This window comes from Balaenoptera ricei, chromosome 8, assembly GCF_028023285.1.
Source record: "Balaenoptera ricei isolate mBalRic1 chromosome 8, mBalRic1.hap2, whole genome shotgun sequence".
Classification (NCBI taxonomy): domain Eukaryota; kingdom Metazoa; phylum Chordata; class Mammalia; order Artiodactyla; family Balaenopteridae; genus Balaenoptera; species Balaenoptera ricei.
The window spans coordinates 32,105,033-32,127,722 of NC_082646.1; the positions used below are offsets into that span (position 1 = coordinate 32,105,033).

The 22,690-nt window shown below is 38.5% G+C and overlaps 1 protein-coding gene across 2 annotated transcripts in view; it reads left to right on the top strand.

Moving 5' to 3' along the window:
- Nucleotides 1-10,534: 10,534 nt before the first annotated feature.
- Nucleotides 10,535-22,690, top strand: part of PDGFD (platelet derived growth factor D) — a 228,057-nt gene continuing 215,901 nt past the window's right edge. For both annotated transcript variants that reach the window (XM_059930502.1, XM_059930503.1), the window contains exon 1: nucleotides 10,535-11,026. In XM_059930502.1, the coding sequence (XP_059786485.1) occupies nucleotides 10,903-11,026 (124 nt within the window). In that variant the 5' untranslated portion in view covers nucleotides 10,535-10,902. The remainder of the gene's footprint in view (nucleotides 11,027-22,690) is intronic.

Genomic DNA, 22,690 nt, shown 5'->3' on the forward strand with positions numbered 1-22,690 from the left:
ATAGGAAAGGATCTAATTCCCATAAAGCTTCAATATCGACCAAGTTCAATAGTCTAGGAGCAGAGCAGAAATTAGGATGTCATGTCAAAGTGTTTTGCTTTTTTTGAGTAGAAGATGAATGAGAGGGATGTCCTCTTTGAATAAAGCAGACTTCACTCAAAGTTGGTAGAGGTTTATTTAAAAAGAAAAAAAAAAGACACTGGTGTGAGCCACTTGAAGAAATGAAAGGCTTCAAAAAAGTCATGCCACATTTCATTCCTTTTCTACCATAGTTTTTATGAGTTAGTGAAAGAAGCTAAGCATATTTGAAGATGTAATAGGAAACATCATTCTTGCGTCTATTAAACAAAGGAAGAGCAGATGATAAAAATAGTGTCATATCCTAACCTACCCTTTTATCAAATTATCACTGCCAGAATATGTTTGAGATAAATGCCATTTTATAATAATAGGTAAATATATTTACCTATTATTAGTTACCCTCATTTAAAAAAACTTTGTAAATAATACAGGTTTCTTTTATAGTTATACAAATGTCATAGAAAATGAAATAAATATAGAATAGTTGATTTATATTATTGTAAATAGTAATAAATATTTAAAATCTGTTTTCATTGCATGGCCTCATGTTCTAATTGACCTATGTGCATTTAAAATGTAGTGGCAGGGAGACCTTCAAGATGGCAGAAGAGTAAGACGTGGAGATCATCTTCCACCCCACAAATACAGCAGAAATACATCTACATGTGGAACAACTCCTACAGAACACCTACTGAACGCTGGCAGAAGACCTCAGACTTCCAAAAGGCAAGAAACTCCCCACGTACCTGGGTAGGGCAAAAGAAAAAAGAAAAAACAGAGACAAAAGAATAGGGACAGGACCTGCACCTCTGGGAGGGAGCTGTGAAGGAGGAAAGGTTTCCACACACTAGGAAGGCCCTTTGTGGGCAGAGACTGCGGGTGGCGAGGGGGGAAGCTTCGGAGCCACGGAGGAGAGCGCAGCCACAGGGGTGCGGAGGGCAAAGTGGAGAGATTCCCGCACAAAGGATCAGTGTCGACCAGCACTCACCAGCCCGAGAGGCTTGTCTGCTCACCAGGGCGGGTGGGAGTTGGGAGCTGAGGCTCTGGCTTCAGAGGTCAGATCCCAGGGAGAGGACTGGGGTTGGCTAAATGAACACAGCCTGAAGGGGACTAGTGCGCCACAGCTAGCTGGGAGGGAGGGAGTCTGCGAAAAAGTCTGGAACTGCCAAAGAGGCAAGAGACTTTTTCTTGCCTCTTTGTTTCACAGTGCACGAGGAGAGGGGATTCAGAGCACTGCCTAAAGGAGTTCCAGAGACAGGTGTGAGCCGCGGCTATCAGCATGGACCCCAGAGATGGGCATGAGACGCTAAGGCTGCTGCTGTAGCCACCAAGAAGCCTGTGTGCCAGCACAGGTCACTCTCTACACCTCCCCTCCCGGGAGCCTGTGCCACTGCCAGGGTCCCGTGATCCAGGTACAACTTCCATGGGAAAACACACGGCGCACCTCCCACTGTTGCAACATCACGCTGGCCTCTGCTGCTGCAGGCTTTCCTTGCATTCTGTACCCCTCCCACCCCCTGGCCTGAGTGAGCCAGAGCCCCCTAATCAGCTGTTCCTTTAACCCCTTCCTGTATGAGGGAAGAACAGACGCGCTCAGGCAACCTACACGCAAAGGCAGGGCCAAATCCAAAGCGGAACCCCAGGAGCTCTGTGAACAAAGAAGAGAAAGGGGAGTCTCTCCCAGTAGCCTCAGGCACAGTGGGTTAAATTTCCACAAACAACTTGATGTACCCTGCATCTGTGGAATACCTGAATAGACAACGAATCATCCCAAATTGAGGCAGTGGACTTTGGGAGAACGATATATATATATATTTTCCCTTTTCTCTTTTTGTGAGTGTGTATGTGTATGCTTCTGTGTGTGATTTTGTCTGTATAGCTTTGCTTTTACCATTTGTCCTAGGGTTCTGTCTGTCCGTTTTTGTTTTTGTTTTTGTTTTCAGTATAGTTTTTAGCGCTTGTTATCATTGGTGGATTTGTTTTTTGGTGTGGTTGCTCTCTTCCTTCTTTCCTTTTTTAAATAACCTTTAATTTTTAATAATTATTTTTTATTTAAATAACTTTATTTTATTTATTTTTTTCTTTTTTCTTTCTTTCTTTTTCTCTCCCTTTTATTCTGAGCCATCGGGATGACAGGGCCTTGGTGCTCCGGCCAGGTTCAGGCCTGTGCCTCTGAGGTGGGAGAGCTGAATTCAGGACACTGGTCCACCAGAGACCACCCAGCTCCATGCAATATCAGATGGTGAAAATCTCCCAGAGATCTCCATCTCAACGCCAAGAACCAGCTCCACTCAAAGACCAGCAAGCAACAGTGCTGGACACCCTATGCCAAACAACTAGCAAGACAGGAATACAACCCCACCCACTAGCAGAAATGCTGCCAAAAATCATAATAAGGTCACAGACACCCCAAAACACACCACCGGACGTGGACCTGCCCACCAGAAAGACAAGATCCAGCCTCCTCCACCAGAACACAGGCACTTGTCCCCTCCACCAGGAAGCCTACACAACCCACTGAAACAACCTTAGCCACTGGGGGCAGACACCAAAAACAACAGGAACTACGAACCTGCAGCTTACAAACAGGAGACCTCAAACAAAGTAAGTTAAGCAAAATGAGAAGACAAACACACAGCAGATGAAGGGGCAAGGTAAAAACCCACCAGACCAAAGAAATGAAGAGGAAATAGGCTGTCTACCTGAAAAAGAATTCAGAATAATGATAGTAAAGATGATCCAAAATCTTGGAAATAGAATGGAGAAAATACAAGAAAAGTTTAACAAGGACCTACAAGAACTAAAGAGCAAACAAACAATGATGAACAACACAATAAATGAAATTAAAAATTCTCTAGAAGGAATCAATAGCAGAATAACTGAGGCAGAAGAATGGATAAGTGACCTGGAAGACAAAATAGTGGAAATAACTACTGCAGAGCAGAATAAAGAAAAAAGGATGAAAAGAGTTGAGAACAGCCTCAGAGACTTCTGGGACAACATTAAACACACAAACATTCGAATTATAGGGGTCCCAGAAGAAGAAAAGAAAAAGAAAGGGACTGAGAAAATATGTGAAGAGATTACAGTTGAAAACTTCCCTAATATGGCAAAGGAAATAGTCAATCAAGTCCAGGAAGCACAGAGAGTCCCATACAGGATAAATCCAAGGAGAAACATGCCAAGATACATATTAATCAAACTATCAAAAATTAAATACAAAGAAAAAATATTAAAACCAGCAAGGGAAAAGCAACAAATGACATACAAGGGAATCCCCATAAGGTTAACAGCTGATCTTTTAGCAGAAACTCTGCAAGCCAGAAGAGAGTGGCAGGACAAATTTGAAGTGATGAAAGGGAAAAACCTACAACCAAGATTACTCTACTCAGCAAGGATATCATTCAGATTTGATGGAGAAACTAAAACCTTTACAGACAAGCAAAAGCTACGAGAATTCAGCACAAAGAAACCAGCTTTACAACAAATGCTAAAGGAACCTCTCCAGGCAGGATACACAAGGAAGGAAAAGACCTACAAAAACAAACCAAAACAATTAAGAAAATGGTAATACATACATATCGATAATTACCTTAAATGTAATTGGATTACATGCTCTGATCAAAAGACACAGATTGGCTGAATGGATACAAAAACAAGACCCATATATATGCTATCTACAAGAGATCCACTTCAGACCTAGGGACACATACAGACTGAAAGTGAGGGAATGGAAAAAGATATTCCATGCAAATGGAAATCAAAAGAAAGCTGGAGTAGCAATTCTCATATCAGCCAAAATAGACTTTAGAATAAAGACTATTACAAGAGACAAAGAAGGACACTAGATAATGATCAAGGGATCAATCCAAGAAGAAGATATAGAAATTGTAAATATTTATGCACCTAACATAGGAGCACCTCGATACATAAGACAAATGCTAACAGCCATAAAAGGGGAAATCGACAGTAACACAGTCATTGTTTGTTTGGGACTTTAACACCCCACTTTCACCAATGGACAGATTATCCAAAATGAAAATAAATAAGGAAATACAAGCTTTAAATGATACTTTAAACAAGACGGACTTAATTGATATTTATAGGACATTCCATCCAAAAAAAAAAACAGAATACACTTTCTTCTCAAGTGCTAATGGAACATTCTCCAGGATAGATCATATCTTGGGTCAAATTTCAAGCCTTGGTAAATTTAACAAAATTGAAAGAGTATCAAGTATCTTTTCCGACCACAATGCTATGAGACTAGATATCAATTACAGGAAAAAATCTGTAAAAAATACAAATACATAGAGGCTAAACAATACACTATTTAATAACCAAGAGATCACTGAAGAAATCAAAGAGGAAATCAAAAAATATCTAGGAACAAATGACAGTGAAAACACGACAACCCAAAACCTATGGGATGCATCAAAAGCAGTTCTAAGAGGGAAGTTTATAGCAATAAAATCCTACCTCAAGAAACAAGAAACATCTCAAATAAACAACCTAACCTTATATCTAACACAATTATAGAAAGAAGAACAAAAAACCCCAAAGTTAGCAGAAGGAAAGAAATCATAAAGATCAGATCAGAAATAAATGAAAAAGAAATGAAGGAAACAATAGCAAAGATCCATAAAACTAAAACTGGTTCTTTGAGACGATAAACAAAATTGATCAACCATAAGCCAGACTCATCAAGAAAAAAAGAGAAAAGACTCAAGTCAACAGAATTAACAATGAAAAAGGAGAAGTAACAACTGACACTGCTGAAATACAAAGGATCATGAGAGATTACTATAAGCAACTATATGCCAATAAAATGGACAACCTGGAAGAAATGGACAAACTCCTAGAAAAGCACAACCTTCCGATACTGAACCAGGAAGAAATAGAAAATATAAACAGACAAATCATAAACACTGATATTGAAACTGTGATTAAAAATCTTCCAACAAACAAAAGCCCAGGACCAGATGCCTTCCCAGGCAAATTCTATCAAACATTTAGAGAAGAGATAACACCTATCCTTCTCAAAGTCTTCCAAACCATAGCTGAGGGAGGAACAGTCCCAAACTCATTCTATGAGGCCACCATCTCCCTGATACCAAAACCAGACAAAGATGTCACAAAGAAAGAAAACTACATGCCAACATCTCTGATGAACATAGAGGAAAAATCCTCAAGAAAATACTAGCAAACAGAATCCAACAGCACATTAAAAGGATCATACACCATGATCAAGTGGTGTTTATCCCAGGAGTGCAACGATTCTTCAGTATATGCAAATCAATCAATGTGATATACTGTATCAAAAAACTGAATAAAAACCATATGTTCATCTCAATAGATGCAGAAAAAGCTTTTGACAAAATTCAACACACATTTATGATAAAAACCCTCCAGAAAGTAGGCACAGAGGGAACTTACCTCAACATAATAAAGGCCATATATGACAAACCCACAGCCAACATCATTCTCAATGGTGAAAAACTGAAACCATTTCCACTAAGATCAGGAACAAGTCAAGGTTGCCCACTCTCACCACTATTATTCCACATTGTTTTGGAAGTTTTAGCCACAGTAATCAGAGTAGAAAAAGAAATAGAAGGAATCCAAATCAGAAAAGAAGAAGTAAAGCTGTCACTGTTTGCAGATGACATGATACTATACATAGAGAATCCTAAAGATGCTACCAGAAAACTACTAGAGCTAATCAATGAATTTGGTAAAGTAGCAGGATACAAAATTAATGCACAGAAATCTCATGCATTCCTATACACTAATGATGAAAAATCTGAAAGTGAAATTAAGGAAACACTTCCATTTACCATTGCAACAAAAAGAATAAAACACCTAGGAATAAACCTGCCTAAGCTGAGAAAAGATCTGTATGCAGAAAACTATAATACACTGATGAAAGAAATTAAAGATGATACAAACAGATTGATAGATAGACCATGTTCTTCATTGGAAGAATCAACATTGTGAAAATGACTACAGTACCCAAAGCAATCTACAGATTCAATGCAGTCCCTATCAAACTACCACTGGTATTTTTCACAGAACTAGAACAAAAAATTTCACAATTTTTATGGAAACACAAAAGACTGCAAATAGCCAAAGCAATCTTGAGAAAGAAAAACGGAGCTGGAGGAATAAGGCTCCCTGACTTCAGAGTATACTGCAAATCTACAGTAATCAAGACTGTATGGTACTGGCACAAAAACAGAAATATAGATCAATGGAACAGATAGAAAGCCCAGAAATAAACCCACGCATATGGTCACCTTATCTTTGATAAAGGAGGCAAGAATATACAATGGAGAAAAGACAGCCTCTTCACTAAGTGGTGCTGGGAAAACTGGACAGTTACATGTAAAAGAATGAAATTAGAACACTCCCTAACAACATAGACAAAAATAAACTCAAAATGGATTAAAGACCTAAATGTAAGGCCAGACACTATCAGACTCTTAGAGGAAAACATAGGCAGAACACTCTATGACATAAATCACAGCAAGATCCTTTTTGACCCACCTCCTAGAGAAATGGAAATAAAAACAAAAATAAACAAATGGGACCTAATGAAACTTAAAAGCTTTTGCACAGCAAAGGAAACCATAAATAAGATGAAAAGACAACCCTCAGAATGGGAGAAAATATTTGCAAATGAAGCAACTAACAAAGGATTAATCTCCAAGATTTACAAGCAGCTCATGCAGCTCAATATCAAAAAAGCAAACAACCCAATCCAAAAATGGGCAGAAAACCTAAACAGACATTTCTCCAAAGAAGATATACAGATTGCCAACAAACACATGAAAGAATGCTCAACATCACTAATCATTAGAGAAATGCAAATCAAAACTACAATGAGGTATCACCTCATACCAGTCAGAGGGCCATCAACAAAAAATCTACAAACAGTAAATGCTGGAGAGGGTGTGGAGAAAAGGGAATCCTGTTGCACTGTTGGTGAGAATGTAAATTGATACAATCGCTATGGAGAACAATATGGAGGTGTCTTAAAAAACTAAAATTAGAACTACCATACTACCCAGCAATCCCACTACTGGGCATATACCCTGAGAAAACCAGAATTCAAAAAGAGTCATGTACCCAAATGTTCATTGCAGCTTTATTTACAATAGCCAGGAGATGGAAGCAACCTAAGTGTCCATTGACAGATGAATGGATAAAGAAGATGTGGCACATATATACAATGGAATATTACTCAGCCATAAAAAGAAACGAAATTGAGTTATTTGTAGTGAGGTGGATGGACCTAGAATCTGTCATACAGAGTGAAGTAAGTCAGAAAGAGAAAAACAAATACAATATGCTAACACATATATATGGAATCTAAAAAAAAAAAAAATGGTTATGAAGAACCTAGGGGCAGGACGGGATTAAAGACACAGACCTACTAGAGAATGGACTTGAGGACACGTAGAGGGGGAAGGGTAAGTTGGACAAAGTGAGAGAGTGGCATGGAGATATATATACTACCAAATGTAAAATCGATAGCTAGTGGAAAGGAGCCGCATAGCACAGGGAGATCAGCTCGGTGCTTTGTGACCACCTAGAGGGGGGAGATAGGGAGGGTGGGAGGGAGATGCAAGACGGAGGGGATATGGGGATATATGTATATGTATAGCTGATTCACTTTGTTATACAGCAGAAACTAACCCACCATTGTAAAGCAACTATACTCCAATAAAGATGTTAAAAAAAAAATGTAGTGGCAAATTCAATCTGTCGGTAAGTTAGTTTGAGATACATGTGAAAAATTAGTTGATACAATCTTATCTATTATCTCCATACCAGACCTTTCCCATTCTCTCAATATATTTTTATTAAACTCTACTCTGTGTACAGTGATACCTTAGTTGATATAATCAACATAATTTATAAGAATTAAGTATTAGGTAATACTGAAAACAAGGTTCTGAACAATTGGTTAGGCTCAGGTGCCTAAATTTTTGGTTTTATAGTTGATTTGGTGTATTTACTGACATTAAAAATGAAGAACATGTTGATTATGTGTGACATCCTTCACTATTCTCAGGTAATTATTTGACATTATGAGTGAATAATACCTTGTGATAGCACAGTATTAGTATCTTGGACAAAACTACTTTGAGTGCTTTAAATTCAATATTTTATATAAGATATTGAGATAAATAATCTTGCTGAGTATTTCTTTGCTTATAATAACATAAGCCACTTGCACATTTTCTAATGATTCCTATATTCTCATGTCAGGAGCTATGGATGAAATTTAATGCGTGTTTCTAAACAGTTTTTAAAAGTGGTATCATATATTTTAATTACCCTCCTCCTATCCCATCAATCTTTGACACTCTTCTCTTATTAATACAGATATATATTTGTTTATGATCTCTCTCATCCATTAGAATGTACACTCCAAGGAAGTAGAGATTTTATCTCTCATGTTCACTATTTTATCCCCAGAGTTTTTAGACTAGGCTATGGCAAGAGGGAAAATCTAATGCTTAATTAAAACTTGCTGAGTGAATAAATGAACAAATGTAAGCCCAGGTTTTATGTCCCTCATCGGTGCCTCTTCCAGGGACTGATTATATTTTGAGACCTCTTTTCCCAGTGACTTACAAACTTTTTGATCAGGCTTGATGGAAATACCTTTTACATCCCTGTGCTTGTGTGTGTTTGAAACAAAATAGTCATGAAACAATCTGATAATTAAAATCTATTGTATTTCATTCTATTTATATTTATTTAAAAAATAATGCTGCAGCAGAGGATTTTTAGAGCAGTAAAAGTACTCTGTATGATACCACAATGATGAATATGGTATGAATATTGGCAAATATGCAATATTTAATGGCAAATACGCCATTTTATATTTGTCGAAACCCACAGAATGTGCAACACCAAGAGTGAGCTGTAATGTAATCTTTATGTGTACCATATGTAACCAAGAGTGTACCATAAATGCAGGTTCATCAGTCATAACAAATGTACCACTCTGGTGGGGGATTTGATAATGGGGAAGACCATGCATATGTGGGGGCAGAGGGCACATGGGAAATCTCTGGACCTTCCTCTCAATTTTGCAGTGAACCTAAAACTGCTCTAAAAAAATAAAGTCAGTTAAAAAAAAATAATGCTGGTCTTGTAATTTATTTCACAATGCACAAACATGCAGTTTGTAACACTGTTTTAGACAAAAATGCCAAGAGGTAAACCACATTAATTTTTGAGTATGTAGAAAGAACACATGTATTAGTCAGCCTTGGATGGTGTAATCTCAAGTCTAAATTTTCCTGAATTTCCTAGGCTTCTCAGGGCTTCCAGCTCTCTCTGTATATCATATACAGAGATATTCTCATACCCCAGACTTTCAGGAGCTGAAAGGCCTAAAAGAGACTGGAAAATGTCTCTTCCTTGAGCAGCTGAGAAATTATGTAAATCTGGAGTTGGATTCAGCTACAAACAAAGCAAAATACTAAAGTTATTTCATATAATTCTCACCACAACCATACAAACTAAAGAATGACTACTCACCTTTTTTAAGTAAAGAAACTGAGGCTCAAACGGTCAAATGACTTAAGGTGACAAGGCTAGTGAGCAGCAGAGTCTTGATTCACTCCTGTTCCATATATAGTCCCCTACCCCTGGGAGGTAGAGGCATGATCTAGAAGTTCTTGGAATCCAGAGGCAGTTCCTCTGGACCTCCGAGCTTCCAGACACTCAGAGTAGGGAGGCCCAAAGTCCTGGATGTTCCCTGCCTCTTTTTGTGGACCACGAATACAACACAATCCCCCCTCAACTTCTTCAACTTTCCTGTCTGTCCTGGCTCAACCCCACCCAACTTCTAGCCCCTTCTACTTTTCAGGGGGTGGGGGTGGGACATATACCAACACCCTTGAGGATTTACTGTACACTTAGTCACACGCACCTCTCATACCTAGGGCCCTGTGAGATAGGAAGGACAGGCTGTGTTTCTCCCTGAGAAATTAACCTTGACTTGGCCAAGGTCACACCTACTGGAGCTCAAAGGAAGCTCAGAAACAAGCTCATTTACTATTGAGCTCTTCCACTTTTTCACTTAGTAAAATCTTGACTGAGTAGAATCTGATCTTGATTATTGTAAACGACAAACTTCCAACTCCAGCCCTCCTCCCCAAACCCCACCATCACCCAAGCAGGAGCCATGTCTTATGGGTGAAGGAGCCCATCACCTCTGGAGAAGTTTGGGGATTCTACCCTCTCCCACTTCCTCCCGGCCACCCTGTTCCTTGTTCCCCGCTGTCCCTCTGGTCTAACCTCTAGGGTTAAGCCCAGAGTGGTGGGAAGAGTTGCGTCCTACGGTCACACTGGGCGCGCTCAGTGGCAGAGCGGGCTTCGGCCGGACCCAGGCAGCCTTGTGCGCGCGCCGCGGCTGGGAGCCCGAGTGCGCGCAGCTCAGGGGCCGCCGCCGCCGCTGGGGCCGAGGACGCGGCTTCTCTGCTCGCCCGCCCGGGACGCCGCGCCACCCGCCCCCTGCAGCCTGTGTTGCAGCTGCCGGCCACCGGAGGGGGCGAACAAACGTCAACCTGTTGTTTGTCCCGTCACCATTTATCAACTCTCAGCACCACAAGGAAGTGCGGCTGCCACCCGCGCGCGGAAAGTTCAGCATGCAGGAAGTTTGGGGAGAGCTCGGCGACTAGCACGGCGGGGCGGCCCGGGCTAGCGCAGGGCGAGCGTAGGGGCCAGAGCGCGGCGTGGTCCTGGGAGCCTGTCCCGGCTTTTTCTTGGAGCGACGCTGTCCCTAGGTCGCTGATCCCAATGCACCGGCTCATCCTTGTCTACACGCTAGTCTGCTCAAACTTTTGCAGCTACCGGGACACTTCTGCAACTCCGCAGAGCGCATCCATCAAAGCTTTGCGCAACGCCAACCTCAGGCGAGATGGTAAGAGACTCAGATTTTATTTTTTTTAATTAAGTAATCACATTTTTTGTTGTCATCATTGTTGTCCCACACCCCTTTTCAGTCTTTCATATGAACCTTGGTTGTGTGTATGGGTGGGGGGAGGGGGGAGGGGGAAGAGGGGTCCGGTCCTGTCTCCAGTCCCGAGAGAGCCCCTTCTTCGGGAATGGACAGAGGGGTGTGGGACGCGTGCCTGAGGGGATCGGATAGGTCAGGTGGCTCATCTCCCTGACCCTAGAGAAGTCATTTTGGTGTCCAACAGTCAACTGATGCTAGGATCCCAGAGTTGAAGAAAGTTGCAAGCTGCGCCGCAACACGGTCAGGCTCTTAACCTTTTGGACTGGAAACACGTAGATGGGGCATTTGTGATAGGTGGAGGGACTCAAGAGTGGCTTTCTCTGGGTGATTTATTTTTATTTTTCTTAAGTGTGGGGAAAGGGAATGATTCATTTCAGAGGAAATGATAGCTGGAACAGAGTGACAACTTATTTATGTATTATTTATGTTGAGGAGACTGCGGTGTGCAGTATGTTGCCCTTTTCATCCCCAGAGTGATTTTTCCAGTGGAGTTCAGCGTGGCTCAGAAACTCAGAGTCTGGGAGAAAAATGCCTTTTGGAGTTTTATCTGTATCCCAGGGGGACCTGGCTTCTGCTATTAGTTGTCTTGCATAGAATTCTTTCCAACTGTTTGCAAGAAGCAAAGCTCTTTAAACAGCTCTCCTAAGCAAGGTCCCAAGCAGGCTTGTTTGTTTTCCTTTACTATGAAGGACACCTGGGTCATTGGATCCCAGCGATTTTAATTGCGTTTATTGACTTTCTGGGCCTCCACCAAGGTCTGATTTATTCCTGAATTCTCAAGTACAGCTGATGTTGCCAATAATTTGCAGCTGTTTCCGCCATCTACCTGAACTGACCCATAGGTTTTTGTGTTTGTTTTGTTTCCCTTCATCAAAAATATCTTTCTTTCCTTCTGCTTGCTTAAAGTTCTAACAGATCTCCTAAGGAGATCACCAAGCTATTCTTAATGGCTTCACTCTTGGAGCTGGCAACATTTGACCTCTGGTAATTACATATTAGCCTTCTTATTTTCTTATCAGTTTCTCTCTTGGTATGTCCTTAATTTGGACATCACTGAAAGGCTTCTGTGCTTTGAAACAAACAAACAAAAACTTTATTATATTTTCTGGTGGCAAGTATGCTGTGTGTTTCAGTGTGCTAAAGTCATCTGAAGTGGAGGGGGTACAGGGAAGGCAGAGAGTAACCTCCAGGCAGAAGGTCACCCTGTATTTATAGAATTACCTTATCACAGTATTTTGTGTAAAATATGCTAGCAGTGCATTTTTGATAACTCTTCATCTTAGTGTAAGCACAAAATTATCTTATTAATTTTAAAAAAAAGGTTTAGGCTCAAGACTAAACTTTCATAGCTTTGTTTCACTCATTAATGTTTCCACCAGGGACAATCTTCTACTCATTGAGTTTTTAGATTTGTTAATGTTTGCACTTAATGTGCCCTTTCAGCTACATAGAGTAAAAGGCCATTTATAATTTGTATGACTTCATAGCGGTAATTTTGTAATCCTTAGCCTCCCAAGTATGAGTTACAAGAAATCAAGGACAGAAAATCAAAAGTATGTAACCATTGCCCATTAACCCAAGATTCTGACTAAAACCAAGTCACGCAGCTCATATCTCTGTTTTTTGGAAAAGAATAATCTCATTTTACTTTTTGCTGTTAAAACTCTGTACATCTATCTAGTCTATACGAGAAGTGCTAATGCTTTATTTTAGTAAAATTTGAAAACTACCCTGGATTTATTTCTTCATATTTTAGCTAGAGCTGTTATGCAGTTACAGCACACATACACACACGCACTTTGATTAGTTCAGATTGCTCAGTACTTAACTCAGTGTCAATCTCATTTATAAACAAGGCTAGGAAAGGGGGAAAGGTAGTTGGATTAAAAGAAAGTTGTTGTATACAGAGTAAAAATAATTAACACTCATAATGAACTTTTAGTTGGGGGAATTTTCAAAAGGCAGCTTATTCTAGTTATAGAGAGACATTCTCTAAAAATGGTAATATTGCCCCAAAGGAAAGCAGTTGGATCTTAGGAGGTGAAAAAGAGTCTTAGATATTACAATGGTTTGTGGTCCTCCAAAGAGTCAGTACATATAAACAGATATTCAGTACATCTGTAGTATTAGCAATTCATAGGGAGCAGATGTGATTAGAAAAAAAAGAATGTCTAAAAAGGCTTCTTAACCAGGGGAGTGATGATATGAAGAAAAGGTTGAGAAACACTGTTGTAGAGTTTTGGTGAGAGAGTAAGAATAAAGGGTCTTTGAAAAAGTTTAGACATCCACTGGGAAATTTTAATGGCAACAATTGAGCTGATGAGAGAAAGTAATAACTTATTAAATTAAACCCTTTTTCTGATTCCAGACATTTTAAACTTGCTCTCTCAAAGTTCCTTAATGGCTCAATAAAGGGGACAATACTCTTGATCTGATTAAGACAGGGTATAAGTTTGCGGAGGACATAAACAGAGAATACAATAAGGGGAAGATAGAAGATAAAAGTTTCCAAACATTAATTTAGGGTCCTTAGAAGACCTGGCCCTTAGATTACAAATTGTAGGAAGTCTAACAAAAGATTAGATATGGCCCTTACTAGGGGTTTCGAAACCATTATCTAATGACGGAACTGTCTTTACACTTGAGGGCCATCGTTTTGTCTCTGCTGATCCTGTTAGCTGCTGCCTAATGTTGGGGTTAAGAAAGGAAGAATGATGACAGGAATCCCCTGTTCTTGGCATGAGGTATGTTGGATCCTATCCAGCCTGATACAAAATCTTGATTTTTGGTCTCCCAGTACCTAATAGCTCCAGGTAACTGAAGTAGTTAAGAAATGAATTGGAGATAGAGTGTGAAGGTTGGTAAATGATAGTCTCCTTCTACCCAGTGTAGGAGGCTGCTCTGTTGCAGTCTCCTGGCCTTTCAGAACTCTTCATCACATTATGTTCTTGTTCTAAAAGGGATGTCTGTAGAGCCCTTGCCAGCACTTGCAGAATGACAAAAGGTGACCCAAGGAAGAGGGTGGTTGAATTTGGTCCCTGTCTCCAGGAGGAAACTAATAGGTTCTATAGCCAGGAAGAATTAAAATATAACAGTTTGCAGTGCTTAATTGAGTATTTATGCTTCCTTATATCATATTTGTTATTCTTTCTCAAACTGATTTACTTTTGAAACCCATTCCTGATCCAACTCTTAGCACAGAGAAAATCTTCCTTTAGCAATAGCATCTACATATTTTTATTTTAGTGCCTGTGCAGTTGGTGCTTTTGTTATAATAACTGGCCACAACTGGTATTTCTCAGAGTGTGAATCAAGAAGTGTGAAGGTAGCAATTAACTGACAGTATTGCTTACTTATTTTTAAATCTAACTAGATAGAACTTCCTGCTTATGGGGTTAAGATTACAGATGCACTCTTCATTTTCTTGACCCTTTTTTGCTTTCAGAAAGTACAGGTGTTGGTGGTAAATTATTCTGAATATAGTTCTGTTTTGTTGTTTAGTATGCCAGGACTTGAATTGTCTATTGTCTATTATCATTATCTTGTGATTGGCCTGCAGTTTTAGTAATTGTGGTCTGAGATTCTTTTTTAAGTGGTCCAGCTTATTTCTTAAATAACATCAGTTTCTATTGTCCTCATTGAAGACAGCACACTGACTTTGGTGCAAAGATCAGAGCTTAAAGGAAAGGCAAAAATAAAACAGAGGGTAATTTAAACAAATTAGTTTTAAAGTGTCTGAAAGCTAAGAATCACATTAGTGTCTAAACATGAGGTTCTTCTGTATTTATATTTTTCTGTTCAACTCTAAGTGTATTAAGGCTACAGAGCGTAATGGAGATTACATATTTTAAATGCAACATGGCTTTGACTTGCCACCATAGGTTATATTACTTAATAGAAGTTCTTTTAAAGAGGTGAGTTTAGCCAGATATCTCCACAGTGTATAGTGGAAGATGCCATAAGGTTGTGAGTTATACTAATAACCATTGTGTGTTCATTGAATGACAGTGATTTTTGAATACAGGATTTTTCCCTTTCAGCAAATGAAAGCAAACCTTTATTGTTTATTAAAGTGCTAACAATGGAGCAATGTCAAACAATGGAGCAATGTCCCCAGAGTCACTTACATGGGACTCCTGAGCATATGTGGTCTCAGAGAATCCTGTCATTCTGAGAGTCTGGAGGATATAGACATTTATGTCTCTGTCCTTGAGAGCTGAGTCATGATGCAAATCATCTTCCTTCTGGAACTTACTCTTGAACTTTCTTTGCTGAAATGATATTAGTGTAAAAAGGCATTAGCTGAACATTTTAATAAAATTCTTCCTGTATTAAAATAGGAGCCTAGTTCAAAATTTCTAAATTTAAAGTGCCCAGTGCCTGGATATCACTGAGGTCCCCTCACCCTGGAAGCCCCTCTGCAGCGCAGCATGCCAGATATTGGATTTTATTAACTGGATCTGAGGTCTCATTAGGGTAATGTAAATCACAGAGGTAACCTGGTTAGTGTTTGACAACATTTTAAGTTATTTCAAAGTTTTACATTTCAGAATTTATGCAATTTTGAAAGGGACTTTTTTATATAACTTTTACGTGAAGGACAGTTTCAGCAAAAAGCTACAGGGGGATGATATACAGTAGCAAAAGGAAAGAATCCAAGACAAATGCTGCAGCAAAAATGTTCTGACTCCCCATATAGTATTTTAGGACCAAATGTAAGTCCTAAATAAAGGAATAAGCCCGTGAGACACTAAAGTGCAAAAGTGCACAGACAGGAAGAAATATTTTCTTCCAAGAATTTTTTTTTTCAGAATAAGAATGAAGCATGCCTTGTTTCTTACAAGCATTGATGATGAATATAGTAATATATCTTTGCTCTTCACCCTGATATGCTGACATTCATTTTAGCTTTAATTTTAATAGATTAATACTGTGTTTTTTGTGATTTGTGCCGTGTGCAGACAGGGAGGTCATAGCACATGAGCTGTCCTTCATTATGAAGAGTGATCTTTTCCCAAGTTTGGGGTTTTTTACTTGAGCACTTTTTGTAGAGTGTTTATAAAGACGGACAGTTTTGGGTGCAGTGCTTTGCCTATAAATATGAGCCAAACGTGATTTGAAACCTTGTATGTTAGGACTCTTGACTTTTGAAATTTGAAATCTAGCATGCCTTCTTTGGACTGAGGGAGCTCAGTGACAGTTCTTGAGTGTGGGCTCTGAGAATGGGTTGAATATGCTGTGTTAGTTTTGAACAAGTCATTTCAGATCCGATGTGAGAAGCTGCTGCTAAGCTCTGCATTTTGCTGAAACATTTAATAAGCTCTCTAGCAAGAGCCTACTTTTTCAGAATTTCACTATTCAGCAGCTTCAGCTATGTAAAATGCAACCAAATGAACTAATATATGTGCAACAGATCCACTTAAAGGCCAAATCAGTGTCACAGCGTGTATAAATGAGGTCATAAAGTTCCTGTGGTAGACACTTATATACCCTGTTCCTTTACTTTCCATGTAGTTCTATCTCACTTGCATATGTGGTTTCCCTGTCCACAGCACAGCAAGAGCATGGTGTTAGAATACAGAACAGGACTGGTTCGATATATTCACACTATTAGCATTGAGAAGTGACAGCTAGTAGTTTTCCTGCTTCCTCTTACTTTTTTCAGGCTTCAAAAAGCATTCATAAGACCTGAGCAAGCACAGCTGGCTTAGGCTTCTTATTGAATCAGGTGAGAATAGCTCCAGCTTGCAATGGACTGAATATTTATTTGTGTCCCCCCAAAATTTGTATGTCAAAATCCCAACCCCCAGTGTGATGATCTTAGGAAGTGGAGCCCTTGCAAGTTGATTAGAATCATGAGAGCAGGGCCCTCATGAATGAGATTAGCACCCTCATAAAAGAGACCCCAGAGATATCCTCACCTCTTCCACCACATGAGGAGACAGCAAAAAAACATGGAATCTGCTGGACTTCCCAGCCTCTCAGACTCTAAGAAATACATATGTAGTTTTAAGCCACTCAATCTGTAGAATTTTGTTATAGCAGCCCCAATGGTCTCTAACCTCTTTCCGTATGTCACCAGGGAAGTACTATATTACAGCCCAGTAAAACTGATGATTTTAGAGGATGTTCTTGAGTCTTAAAGGAAAGTTTAGATTGTATGTTTAATAGGTTTACCAGGATCATAAACTGGAAGTGGTATTAGCTTATGTATATATGGATTTCAACCAGAAAATTGGCAATGCTTACTATGACAACCTTGTGGAAAAGAAAAATTATAGTCTGGATAATCATGGACTGTTATTATCATTCTTTTAGTGATAACTAATCGATTTGTGTTAGCCAAGAGGGAGGTGAACAGGAATTTTTATCTGCATTTTGGATTAGACCCTATTGGGTTCAGGATTCTGAATAACTTGAATGAAGACACAGAAAACACATTTACTTGCATACTTTATCTGGAAAAAAATAGTTAACAGGTTGAATTAGATAGAGTTTGGCTGATTTTTTCTGTAAAGGGCCAGATAGTAAATATTTTAGGCTTTCCTAAAGTCATGAGGTCTCTGTTGCAACTATTCAACTCTGCCATTATAGCATGAGAGCAGCCATAGGAATTCCATAAATGAATGTGTGTGGCTGTGTTCCAATAAAACTTTATTTACAAAAACAGGCAGTGGGCCTGCAGGCTGTAGTTTGCTGACTGCTGAATTAGAGAATCTACATGCTCTTAGGTTGAAATGATGGGCTGATCCTATCAGAACAAAATTCAACAGGGATAAATGCAAAATCTAGCTCTTTGGTTAGAAAAGAAAAACAACTGCATAATTACAGAATGGAATAACTTGAATTAACTTCAGTTTATGCTATGCTAGATAGATAGAATGATGGATAGATAGATAGAGATATGTCTATATCTTTATCTTCTAACTGGTTTAGTTGAACACAGCTTATGCTTCAACAAATGATGTAGCTGCTAAACCACAACAACAGTGTAAAACTGGTATTAGTGTTAATACTATGTCGGGATCAGGGAGGCAGCAGTGCTCTTATAAATTAGACTCTGTTCAGTCGTGCATGAGGGTGTTGTGCTCTTGGTCTCTCTCCTGTGCAGGATTCCGCCTCTTTCTGACTCCTTCAAACCCATGCCCTAAACCCACAGAGTTTACTACTCTCCTGTATTTAAACTTTCTCTTCTTATTGTCTCCATCCTGTTAGCCCACACATATGTTTAAGTGTCTTTGCATTGTCCCACAACATATATAATTTGTTTTAATGTTTTTCTTCATTTTATCACCATATAAACTTCTTCGGTCTCACCATGCCTTACTGTCTCTACTTCTTGTTTCCCTTACCCATTGCACTTTGAAGTCATCCCTACCACTCTGGGTGAGGTCACTGTGATCTGTAGCCTCCTTTGTGATCATTCTTGAAATGATCTCTTCCTTTGGTTTGACACTACCCCTCCTTTGCCTTAACTATTCCTAAATGTAAGTTTGAAATGGTGATAGAAATAAAGCCAGAATTAACACAGTACTTATTTTAGGTTCTTTGGAGAAACAAGATTAGAAAAGGCTTAAAAAGTGTATCTTATGTTTTGTTCTGTCCCTGTAACCATTATGAATAGTGAAAGAAGTAGGAAAAATCTTAGAATGTAATTGGGATCTTGTTAATATAAAAAGAAACAACGTTTAAAGTTAAAAAATAATGTCATATTATAACCTATCAAGCTCTACAACTGAAGCATTTTGGAGGTAGATATGTACATATACATATATATAAACTTATAATATTTAAAAAACAGAATACTTATACTATAGAAATATGACATTGAATAACCACATAGAAATTTTCCCTTATATCATTGAGTGCTCTTTTACTTATTTATTTTTTTGTCTCCTTGGCTGAGTCTTCATCTTCATGTCTGCCCTTAAGGCTCTGGCCTTAGCCTTATCTTCTCACTTTTCCTCACTGTTAGTCTCAAGAGGATCTTAGTTTTTTCCAAAGTATCAATTGCTACTTATATGTGAATGATGTGTAAATCTATTTTTACTGCTTCTGCTGTTTATTGAGCTTTTGATCTGTCTTTTTATTTCACTTCTTGAGGTCTGCAATGGGTGATCCCACTGGCACTTAAAGGAAATGCTCCAATTCAGTAGGCCTCAGGGTGAAATTATCAGTTTTTTAAAATATTGGGTTATTCATCCAATGGTGAATTCCTTAGCAGTATTAATCCTTTTGTTGTTTTTCTTCCAGACACAACATAATTGTTTTTGAATGAACTATTGAGTGAATGTGCTGACCAGGTATCACATTTTAGACAGGAATTGCACCACCCTATGTAGCCTTTTCTGACTCCCAATCCTCCCTAGGTAGAATTGGCTACTCCTTTGTTTTCCCAATGTTTCCATGGTGCTTATTTATTTACAAATCTGCCATCTGCTGATGTGAGCATACTTGTTATATTTAATGAAGCTGTGCACCTCATTGTCTGTTTCATTGCCTGGCACGTAGGACTTCTCCTCAATAAGGTTTGAAGAGTCAGTAAATCAACCAATCACTGTCTTCTGTTTATGACTGATATTTGGGCCACATGAGCCCTATCAGATTGTAAATGAATGGGAGCAAGGATGTTTAAACTCTGAATCTAGGGTGACTGTAAGGTTTCTGTTAATTGTCTGGATGGCTGTTTGTATTATTGAACAAGATAAGGATTAGAAGAGGAAGAACAGACGAGGGAAGGTCATGAAGATAGAAAATTAATTTGTGGATACTTTAAGCTTTAGGAGCTTGTACAATATCCATGTGGATGAAATCTAGAGGAGGGAGGTAATAGAGAAGCACTCATTTGCATGAAATGCATGCACAGTGAACATGAAGTAATCAACTATGTGCTATCATGTTTTAAAAGTAAGTGGTCGAAGTGAGAGAGTGGCATGGACACATATACACTACCAAATGTAAAATAGATAGCTAGTGGGAAGCAGCCACATAGCACAGGGAGATCAGCTCGGTGCTTTGTGACCACCTAGAGGGGTGGGATAAGGAGGGTGGGAGGGAGACGCAAGAGGGAGGAGATATGAGGATATATGTATACGTATAGCTGATTCACTTTGTTATAAAGCAGAAACAAACACACCATTGTAAAGCAATTATACTCCAATAAGGATGTTAAAAAAAAAAAAAAGGATGTGGAGAAAAGGGAACCCTTGTACACTGTTGGTGGGAATGTAAATTGGTGCAGCCACTATGGAGAACAGTATGGAGGATGCTCAAAAAACTAAAAATAGAACTACCATATGACTCAGCAATTCCACTCCTGGGTTTATATCTGAAAAAAACACCAACACTGATTCAAAAAGATACATGCACCCCATTGTTCATAGCAGCATTATTTATAATTGCAAAGATGTGGCAACAACCTAAGTGTCTATCAACACATAAATGGATAAAGAAGATGTGGTGTATATGTACAGTGGAATAGTACTCAGCCATAAGAAAGAACGAAATTTTGCCATTTGCAGCAACATGGATGGACCGGGAGGGCATTAGGCTAAGTGAAATTAAGTCAGACAGAGAAAGATAAATACTGTATGATACCACTTATATGTGGAATCTAAAAAATACAACAAACTAGTGAATATAACAAAAAAGAAGCAGACTCACAGATATAGAGAACAAGCTAATGGTTACCAGGGAAAGAGGGAGAGGCAATATAGGGGTGGGGGAGTGGGAGGTACAAACTATTGGGTGTAAGATAGGCTGAAGGGTGTATTGCACAAGATGGGGAATATAGCCAATATTTTGTAATAACTGTAAATGAAAAGTAACCTTCAAAAATTGCATAAAAAATTAAAAATTAAAAAAAGTCAAAAAAAATTAAAGTGGTATTCATGATTGTGGGTGTATAATACTAATAGCTGATATTCCTAGAGTTCTTATAACATGACAAAGTGCTTTCATAGCCATTATAGACAGTGGCTTGGTGTGAAGAATTGGTCATTTCTAAATGACTTAGTTGAAAATTTCAAGATCACATATACTTTTAGACTGCTGCCTTAGGCATAAGCATGACACTTTGGGGTTAATTTTGGACTAATATCAATGAAATGTGGAGAATTTTCAACTGTTTCTCCCCCATGCAACATTCCCCCCACACCCTGGCCAAAAAAACCTCACACATACTCTGACTAGAATCAATCCTTTTTGGTATACCTTTCCTTTCCAGAATTAGTATTTGAGTACTTCTACGTGAAGTTCCCACTACTTAATAAAAGTTCAAAAGAAAGAAAAAGAAATAAATTAAGGATCATGAAACAAGTCTTAAGGTTCAGTCAGGATGATTGACTATGGAAAGCTAAGGAAAGAGTAATGCATCTCCATTCTGTTTAAAGATTTATCTACAGAGAGAGAACATGTTCACGCTATTTTACTGAGGATTAAATAAGAGAGTTGCTATTGAATGGAATTAAAAAAGTATACATTTCCTATGAAAACAAAAAGTCCATAGATGAAGTTGCTAAACATGGAATTAAGAGATTTTTAGGTAGTTGCTAATTAAAAAAAAGGGAGAGAGAGAGAGAGATGGTGTGAGAGCTATTTGGAATTTAGTTTAAGTACAGCATATACGGAGATTATTTAAATACCCCAGGAAGAGCCACTGTGGCTTTATACTGTTTTCATTCAATTCTTTAGTTTACTACTTTTCACCAGACCCAACTGCAATAAACATAAACACTACTCATTTGTTCAACAAATATTTATTGAGTACTGACTACATGGAAATCTCTGGATGAAACACTGAGGCAGAAACAGTTAAACCTAGGGCACACTCTCTATTCTGTTAAAGCTTATACTTCAGTTGATGAGATAAAGTATTCATGGGAATAAACAAAGGGCAAGACAGGACCATCTGTGTGCCGCCATCATGTTACTTTGTTGTTGTTGTTTTTTTTAAATACTCTGTCCTTTTGACCAAATTGTAACCGTAAATCATCTATCCTAATATTTAGTTCAGAAAAAAATGATATTGATTAAGCTGTTGTTGAGCACAGTACTATTTGAAGATTGAAAGACAAATCCTTTATTGGTTATTACTATTACTATTATTATATCAATTAAGATTTGAGCAGAAAAGTAACTTTTAATTGTAGAACTGGGAGTCATACGTTCTTGGTTTTAGATTTTAGGCTAAATATTTCTGAACCATAAAAACAAATATAGGGGCTCACTTACCTACTCAGGAAGACTTGACTTTTTAACATGTGATATGCACTATGATTATTTGACCACTGGATGGCAGCAGAAAAGACAGCTTTGTGCATCCTTTTTTTTTTTTTTTTACTCCCTCTCTTGGTTGGGCATGTCAGTTCAACTAGGGAAATTTTATATTTTCCAAATACATTGAAAAGAATAAACTACAAATCATGTTAATCTGTCATTAATATATAACTATTATAGTCCATATGACCTCAATAAATTTTAAGTATAATTAAAATATGTTGAAAATACATGACTATTTTACTGCTTTGTACCCTTTACTCATCTAGTTTGCATGTATAAAATTCCTGA